At 48.1% G+C, this 8,903-nt stretch overlaps 1 protein-coding gene across 2 annotated transcripts in view; it reads left to right on the forward strand.

Annotated features, from left to right (window-relative positions):
* PTK2B (protein tyrosine kinase 2 beta) overlaps window positions 1–8,903 on the forward strand; it is a 154,887-nt gene that overhangs the window by 81,048 nt on the left and 64,936 nt on the right. Inside the window, exon 2 of one of the 2 annotated variants that reach the window (XM_008050021.1) lies at window positions 4,626–4,866. In XM_008050021.1, coding sequence (XP_008048212.1) covers window positions 4,663–4,866 — 204 coding nt within the window. In that variant the 5' untranslated portion in view covers window positions 4,626–4,662. Of the gene's footprint in view, window positions 1–4,624; window positions 4,867–8,903 lie in introns of those variants that run through there. The other variant, XM_021708330.1, reaches the window with a different exon arrangement.

An 8,903-nucleotide genomic window follows, 5' to 3' on the forward strand; every position in this document is an offset into this window, starting at 1 on the left:
CGCACGCTACCATGCCTGGCTAATTTTTTGATTTATTGTAGAGATGAGGTCTCACCAAGTTGCCCAGGTGGGTCTTGAACCTGCGAGCTCTGGCAGTCCACTCACCTCAGCTTCCCAAGGCGCGGGATTACAGGCTGAGCCAATGAGCCCGGCTCCTCCATGTCTTTTCATCACTTGATAGCTCATTTCTTTTCAGTGCTGAATAATATTCTGTTGTCTGAATGTATCACAGTTTATTTATTCATTCACCTATGGAAGGATATCTTGGTTGCGTCCATGTTTAGGCTATTATTAAGAAAGCTGGCCGGGTGCAGTGGCTCACGCCTATAATCCCAGCACTTTGGGAGGCCGAGGTGAGAGGATTGCCTGAGCCCTCGGGTTTGAGATCAGCTCAGGCAACTTGGCAAGACCTCATCTCTACAGTTAAAAAAAAATTAGCCGGGCATGGTGGCGCGTGCCTGTAGTTCCAACTACTTGAAAGTTGAGGCAGAAGGATCACCGGAGCCCAGCAGGTCGAGGCTGCGGTGGCGAGAGCATGCCACTGCCCCCCAGCCTGGGTGACAGAGTGAGACTCCAACTCAAAAAAAAAAAAAGCTGCCATAAGTATCCATGTTTTTGTGTGGACATAGGTTTTCAATTCCTTTGGGTAAATACCAAGGGGCATGATTGCTGGATTTTATGGCAAGAATATGCTTAGTTCTGTAAGAAGCCCCCAGACCATCTTCCAAAGTGGCTCTACCATTTTGCATTCCCACCAGTGATAAAAGAGAACTCCCGTGACTCTACACCCTTGTTATGTGTTTTTAATCTTCTTAGCTCCACGAGTTTAAAAGCACTGCATCTCATTATACCACCAACTGCAGCAGCGCAAGTTCAGAAACACCACGAAGGGTGAATTCCCACCTCTGCCAGACTGTGCCCTGTCCCAAGTCCTAGTCGCAGGCTTCTACCTCACCTTCTCAATCTCTGCGTCTATGTTCTGCCATTCAGGGAGGGGTTCTCTCCTCTCCCTCTTCTCTTCAGCCAATGACACACAGAACATGTGAAAATGGAGCTTCCCCAGATTTCAGCAGCCAGATCTCTTGGATTTTACTTGACATACATTCATGAAAAAATTGAATTAAGAGGCTGGGCGCGGTGGCTCATGCCTATAATCCCAGCACTTTGAGAGGCCGAGGTGAGAGGATTACCTGAGCCCACAGGTTCAAGACCTGCCTGGGCATCTTGGTGAAACCTTATCTCTACAATAAATAAAAAGAAAACATTGAATTAAGAGTAAAAAAATAGAAATTTCATTTTTTAACATGAGCCCCTTCAAGGTCAAGACACTTTTGTAAGTGATGATACCAGCCACTTAATCCATCTCTAAAGAACTGAGAGTCCTGGGGATTTAACCATATCAATGCAGTCTTTTTTACATTAATAACTAAAGGAAAATTAGCCCTTTACAAAAATTTTTAAGATTGGGAAACAAAAGGAAGTCAGAAGGAGACAAATCAGGACCGTAAGTTGGATGACTAATGATTTCCCATCACAATTCTCACAAAATTGCCCTTGTTGGATGAGAGGATGAGCAGGATGGAGTTATTTGCCATCACTGCCATGACGGAGAATAACTCTCTGGTTAAATTTTCCAGGCATTTTTTCTGCTAAAGCTTTGATTTTCTTGGAACACTCTCATCATAAGCAGATGTTATCATTCTTTGGCCCTCCAGAAAGTCAACAAGCAAAATGTCTTGAGCATCCTACAAAACTCCTGCCATGACCTCTGGTCTTTGTTTTTGTTTTTTTGAGTCAGAGTTTCTGTTGCCCAGGCTGGAGTGCAGTGGCACACTCACAGCCACTGCAACCTCAACCTACTGGACTCAGGCAATCCTTCTGCCTCAGCCTTCCTAGCTGGAACCACAGGCACGTGCTACCATGCCTGGCTAATTTTTTTATTTATCGTAGAGATGAGGTGTCACCAAGTTGCCCATGATAGCCTCGAACACTTGGACTCAGTCAATCTTCTTGCCTCAGCCTCCCAAAGTGCTGGGATTACAGGCTTGAGCCACCATGCCCGACTGCTCTGTTTTGACTGAACCACTTCCACCTCTTGGTAGCCATTGCTTTGATTGTGCTTTGTCTTCAGGATTGTACTGGTAAAGCCATGTTTCATCTCCTGTTACAATTCTTTGAATAAATGCTTCAGAATCTCAATCCTTCTTGTCTTAAATTTCCATTGGAAACTCTGCTCTTGTCTGCAGTTGATCTGGTGCAATGGTTTTGGCACTCATTGACTGGCAAATTTGCTCAACTTTAATTTTTTAGTCAGAATTGTGTAAGCTGAACCAACTGAGATGTCTGTGGTGTTGGCTATTGTTTCTGCTGTTAATTGTCAGTTCTCTTCAGTTAAGGCATGAACAAGATTAATTTTTTTCCTTGCAAATGGATGTGGATTATCTGTCACTGTGGGTTTCTTCTTCAGCATCATCTTGTCTCTTTTTAAAATTAGTTATCCATTTGTAAATTGCTGATTTCTTTGGGGCATTGTCCCCATAAACTTTTTGTAAAGCATCAGTGAATTCACCATCCTTCCACCCAAGCTTCACCATAAGTTTGACATTTCCTGGATTACCTCTCAAACGATTTTCCCTGGATTCCTTGTTGAAGGTCTGGGGATCTGAGATACATCTTCACTATGTAGCAGAGCATGGGAACACAAGACATGCTCCAGTAAGTGTTAGAAAATGATATGACTACATCTAGAATAAATAGATACCTCTGGTGTGTGTGTATGTGTGCGTGTGTGTGTGTCTACAGTACAGCAGGTTGGATGTTATTTTCTCCATAGCTCTTGTCCTGAGTTTTGGCTGCCCTTGTGACCTCTGGTCTGATGTCGCCCTTTGTCTCCTGCCCCTGATCTAAAGGACATGCCCTGCTCCTTCTCTCATGCTCACAAAATCTCTTCTGCATCCTCATAATATACATTTACTTTTTAAAAAAGGAATGGTTCCTCGAAGCTAATGGTTGTCTAAATCTTTCTTTCCTAGTGACCATCACAATGTGAATAAATAAATATAGACTACAATTTCACTTTTTAAGTGTGTGACTGCCAGGTGCAGTGGTTCACAACTATAATCCCAGCGCTTTGGGAGACTGAGCAGGTGGATCACTGGAGCCCAGGAGTTTGAGACCAGGCTGGGCAACATAGTGAGAACTTGTCTCCCCCCAAAAAAAAAATTAGCCAAGTGTGGTGGCACACACCTGTAGTCCCAGCTACTCAGGTTGCTGAGGTGAAAGGATCCCCTCAGTTCAGAAGATTGAGGTTGTTGTGAGCTGTGAGCTCCATGATCATGCCACTGCACTCCAGCCTGGGTGAGACTTTGATAAACAAACACACAAACATAAATATGTGACTTCGTATTTGTATTTTAACACTGCCAACTCCATCATTTTGCCCCAACTCCTGGTCTAGGAATTTCCCCCCTAAAATCACAGGCCCTTGTTAGCAGGGGGACATTTTTTCTGTTTAGAATGGAGTTCAGGGTAAGAACCAAGCCCATTCTAGAACCGTGATTTCCAACCCAGGCCTCGTGTTAGAAAAATCCTGGGAAACAAATTTGTCAGTGCTCAGGCCTCAGCACAGGTCGATTCAGTGTCGATCGACGAGGGGCATGGGTTCTGGATTTCGTTTCTTAAAGCTTCCCAGGTGACTCTATGTGGAGCCAAGGCTGACACCACCAGTCTGGAGCTAGAATTTTCAGTTTCCTTTGGACACTTCTAGCTTTAGATCAGTGGGAGAGGAACCCTAGAGAGCTGTGTTGGGTCTAGAGGCCAGGACCGGTTTTGCTGAGATTCAGGGTGAACTACAGATTCCTAGGATTCTTGTCATTTACATTTGAGACAAACCAGGCTGTCCTCAGAACCTGGCAAGTCCAGGGGCCAGCCCAGCTCCCACAAGCAGAGTGACCGTCCACAGGGCTGCTGGGGCAGGCAGAGTGCTATCCTTCTTGAATCCCCCCCACCCCCACCCCGCATAGGATGAGCGAGATTCTACATGAATGTTGAGGTCCTGTCGAAAGTTCCAGATGGCAGCTGCGGGCGGGGCACACAAAGCCGGCCTCTGACAGCCTGACCCTCCGCCTGGGCTCTGCCCTCCCTTCTCATTCCTGTTCCCTGGGGACCACCCGTTCTCCACTTCTGTTTCTTCTGGCTTTTCCTCCTTGCCGTGTTTCTCTCCTGCTATCCTGCATTGTCTTGCTCTTGGCTTTTTCGGCTCAGCTGTGCCCTGGAACCACGCTGCGACCACCTCCTCTCACAGCTGCTTTTGTGCCGTGTGGGCCCCTTGCCTGGGCGCCATGGTAGGGGGAGAAATGGGACACAGAGAGGGACTTCTGGAAGAGACGGCTCTCACGCCTGGGAGCTTGGAGTCTGGATTTCATACCTGGATGTTTCTGCAGCCTGCTTCCTTCTGCCGCAGCTTCCCCAGTCCAGAGAGCCAGAGGCCTTGAAGGCGGGGCTGGGGGAATGGGGGAGTATATCACTCGTGTTGGTCTCGTGGAGGTTAGCGGGTGCTGTCCCCGGGGGTGAGACGTGCGGGCCGGTGGGGACTCGTGCAGGCTGACCCTCCACCATCTTTGCAGGACTGCGATGTGCCGGCCCTAGCTGCGGTCTGAGAGGATGTCTGGGGTGTCCGAGCCCCTGAGCCGAGTAAAGGTGGGCACGTTACGTCGGCCCGAAGGCCCCCCGGAGCCCATGGTGGTGGTGCCGGTGGACGTGGAGAAGGAAGACGTGCGTATCCTGAAGGTCTGCTTCTACAGCAACAGTTTCAACCCCGGGAAGAACTTCAAGCTGGTCAAATGCACCGTCCAGACGGAGATCCGGGTAAGTGTGGAGGCGTCTGCACTGTCCCGCGTCTGTCCCTCCCTCTCCTCCCTGGAGCTCTTCCGCCGCGTAGGGGGCTCTCCCGTGTCCAGTGGAGGTGAGGTGGCATCTGAGAGACGTGCTCAACTTGCCTGCCCAGCCTCCCTCCAGACGTCTGCATCCCACTGTGCCAGGAGCCCAGGAGACAGATGCTTGAACCCTGGATCGTTTGTTTGGTCTTTGATCCGATTTATTAAGCATTTGTGACATTTAAAGCTCTGCAAAGGGTTTTAAAGCTCCCACCCTCAAAGACTTGGCACTCTGATGGACTTGGAATTATCAATACATGAGCAGTTGTGTTAAAAATAGAACAAAACCGGCGTAAGACTCATGTGCTGAGCATTTGGAGGAAGGAGTTGGCGGGGCACTTGGAGGCTGATGGTGAATTAGACATGCCCTGGGCCTGGCAGAGGGATGCTAGGTCCCACCAGGCAGCACCTGACTGGCAAACTCCCACCCAGGGCCACGGAATCTGATGGCAGGTCCAGGCACCCACCTTCATCAGGGCACCCGGACACCAGGGAGCCAGTTCACTTAACCATATGTATACAAAGTTGTGACCAAATGCATAAATCCAACACGCTGACTGATGTCAGTCACTTACATTCATTTGACAGTTACTGTGTGGAACCCAGTCAATCTTTGTACACACATTATCTCATTAAATCTTCCCTGCATTCCCTAGGAGGGCGATACATTGAGGACGTACCTTTCCTCGGCCTGGAGTATCCCCTTCTAATGACGTAAGGGAAAGCCACGTTGGTTCTCAGAAGGCTGCTTGGTGGTCATTTGACCAAAGGAAGGAAGCACTAGCGAGGTCAGAGGAAGTAGGATGGGCTATGTCCATCTCAAGGCCAGCCCTCCCGTGTCCTAAAAGTCGGCGCTCCCAGACTCTGAGCATTTCCCTCGGTCCGCTCTGCAGTGCCCTGGCCATGTCCTTTCAGCTGTCTTCCATCTGCTGCTGTACACCCTGTGGGTCCACACACCAGAGCAGAGTGTAATTGGTGAGGTCACTGTCTTGGCCAGTTCCCACCACTGATTACAGTGTACTGATACCCTGTTTTCCATCACTGATTTGATTAGAGCCTTGTTTGCTTATCCTGCAGTTTTTGGCGTGCAGGCACAGTTGTGTCCCGAGAGTAAGCCCTGGCCACCTTGTTCCAGGAGGAGCTTTTCTTTTATATGTCTTTATCTACTTCTTGAGTCTTCCTCTGGGTGTATTGTTTTCGCAAAGAGCTGGTGCCATCGACTGTGAATTTTACTAGTTTCGTTTTCAGAAGTTAGCCCAATATCCAAGTTTTGGCTGGGGGACTTCACTGCCCTTTTGTGCTGAAAAGCAGAGAGCATCTGGGTAGTTCAGATTAGGACACGTTCCATGGGGTTAGCAGTGGAGAGGACCCGGAAGGGGAGGCAGGATTTAAAGCAGCAACACTGGGGACAGGAATGGCTTTCTGAGAGGAGGAACCAGCATGAACAAAGGCACGGAGGTTGCTAAACATTGAATAGTTCAGTCTGACTGAAGTATGAATTATACTTAGAAAAATATCTAAAATCAAGATCAGAAAGGAAAGTTCACCACAGCCTCAACCTCCTGGGCTCAGGTTATCCTTCTGACTCAGCATCTGAGTAGCTGGGCCCACAGGCATGCCTGGCTAATTTTTTAACTTTTTAAAATTTTTATTTTTGGCAGAAACGAGGTCTCACTATATTGCCCAGGTTGGTCCGGAACTCCTGGGTTCATGCAATCCACTGCCTCAGCCTCCCAAAGGGCTGGGATTATAGGCACGATCCACTGAACACAGCTTCATAAAGGAAAGTTGATAGCAGATAAAGAAGGGCCTAGAATATCAGGCTGAGAAATTTGGAAGTGGGCAGGCACTAGGGAACAACATGTGATTTTAAAGGAGTAGAGAGATTTCCCTGGAGTTATATAGCCTGCTTGGTGTCTCAAGGGGAGGATACAGCCGGTCTACAGAGAAGGCCTTGAGACCCAGAGAAGGCAGTAAGACCCGGGCCTACGAAGGATGGCTGTTCCTACTTGAGGCCTCATCAGGTGGGATGCGGGGACAGAGGAGAAAAATGGAAGAAAGAAATACCTGCTTTCTAAGAAGACACTTTAAAGCCACCCAGACTTCCAGCCAAATGCTGTTCCATCCTTATCTGTTGTGCGGCCTTGGACCTGCTGTTGATGTGATCTGGGCTTCAATCTCCTCCCTTGGGGATCATGCCGCCTGCAGTTTTGTTGTAGGGAACGGAGGTGGCAGATGGGAAACACTTAGCCCACAGTGGGGTCTCAATAACTGGAAGCTTTGATTGTATTTGTGTGGGTATTAGGTCATTAACCTGGTCAGGAATCTCTAAGGGTCTCTAGCTGCCCAGAGAATAAAGCTCAAGTTGTCTTCTTTTAGTGTTTATCCACGTATCTGTTTTATTTTCAGAGAGGATGATCATATTTGTGTTTTAGAAAACAACACATACTGTTCTGTAAGTGTGCCCTGGAGAAAGGAGTGTACGGTCAAAAAAAGTTTGGGGAATACTTGGTTAAACAAATCTGAACAGATTGTGCTGCTGCAAGACTTCTCAGAACCTTAAGTAGGCTGGTATGCCTGATGAATAGCTAAGAAAGGTCTATAGAGGTGATGTTCCTCAAGTAAACCATTTCTTCTTTTTTTTTTTTTTTTTGAGTTGGGGTCTCACTCTGTCACCCAGGCCGGAGGCAGGCTCCCAGCCACCACAGCCTCGACCTGTTGGGTTCAGGCGATCCTTCCACCTCAGCCTTCCAAGTAGCTGGAACTACAGGCATGCACCACCATGCCCGGCTACATTTCTGATTTTCCTAAAGAGTTTCTTCTTTTAGAAGGTGGATCACTAGTTCTCTGGACAAGCATCGAGGGGACTTTTCCCCCAAATCTCTGACAGCAGTGGAAAAAAGATTGGAGAGAGGAAAGATCGGTGGGTGGGAGATGGGTTAGAAAACCGTAGCCCTGTTGAGGCAGGAACTGATGAGGACCTGAACTTACAGAAGTGGCGTTGGGGACAGAGATAAGTCAGCAGAGTTGAGTACGTCTAAGGAGGCAGAGTGAACAGAATTTGATGGTCAACTAGATGAAGGGAGAGAAAGAAAGGAAGGAGACAAGGGTGACTCAAGCTCTTGCCTGGACAACTGAATGTGGGCAGGACCATTCACTGAGACCCAGAGAAAGGGAGGGCGTTCTGACATTTCAGCTTTACATGTGTTGTGTTTGAAGTGTTTATAAAACGCCCCCACGGAGGAATGTGGGTCTGGAGCTCAGGAGAAAGAAAGAACCTAGAGACAAAGATTGGGGAGTCATTATGCAATGGGTGCCATGCAAATGAGTAGGCTCACCCACAGAGAAGGAGTAGAGCAGGAAAAAGATCCAAGGAGGAAACCTGGTGAAATCACCTTTAAAGGGCCGGCAGAGAAAGAACAGCAAATAAAAGAAGAATAAGACTCGCTCAGAGAAAGAGGAAGGAACCAAGAGAACAGAATCTGAGGGACCAAAGGCAGGAGGAGCTTCACGAAAAGAGTGGACAGTGGTGGTCAGCGGTGCCGGATGCTCAGAAAGGTCAAGCCCGATAAGACTGGAAATAGGTTCATGGTTTTAGCCACAGGTGGCAAGAATAAGTTTTGCTGGACAGTTGCTACGTAGAGTTGGGGCCAGAAGTCGCTGTGCAAAGTTGACGGTGAGTATAGCCAATACCTCGGAGTGGTTTCGACCATGAAGGGAAGGACAGAGAAGGCAAGAGGAACAGTATTCCCTGCAGAGGGCACAGCCTTTGTGAAGATCTTGAGGTGGGAAGAAGGTACATGGCAGGTTCGAGGCTAAGAGTTCCCCAAGGTTGGCTATTTAAATCATGCTGACAATTTTGGGTGTGACCATCTCTTCTGGGAAGTCATCGATATGAGTGACATAAGATGATGCTTTTTTTTTGAGTTGGAGTCTCACTCTGTCACCCAGACTGGAGTGCAGTGGCTG

Source organism: Carlito syrichta, unplaced genomic scaffold, assembly GCF_000164805.1.
Source record: "Carlito syrichta isolate Samal-C Ts95f unplaced genomic scaffold, Tarsius_syrichta-2.0.1 Scaffold6385, whole genome shotgun sequence".
Taxonomy (NCBI): Eukaryota; Metazoa; Chordata; class Mammalia; order Primates; family Tarsiidae; genus Carlito; species Carlito syrichta.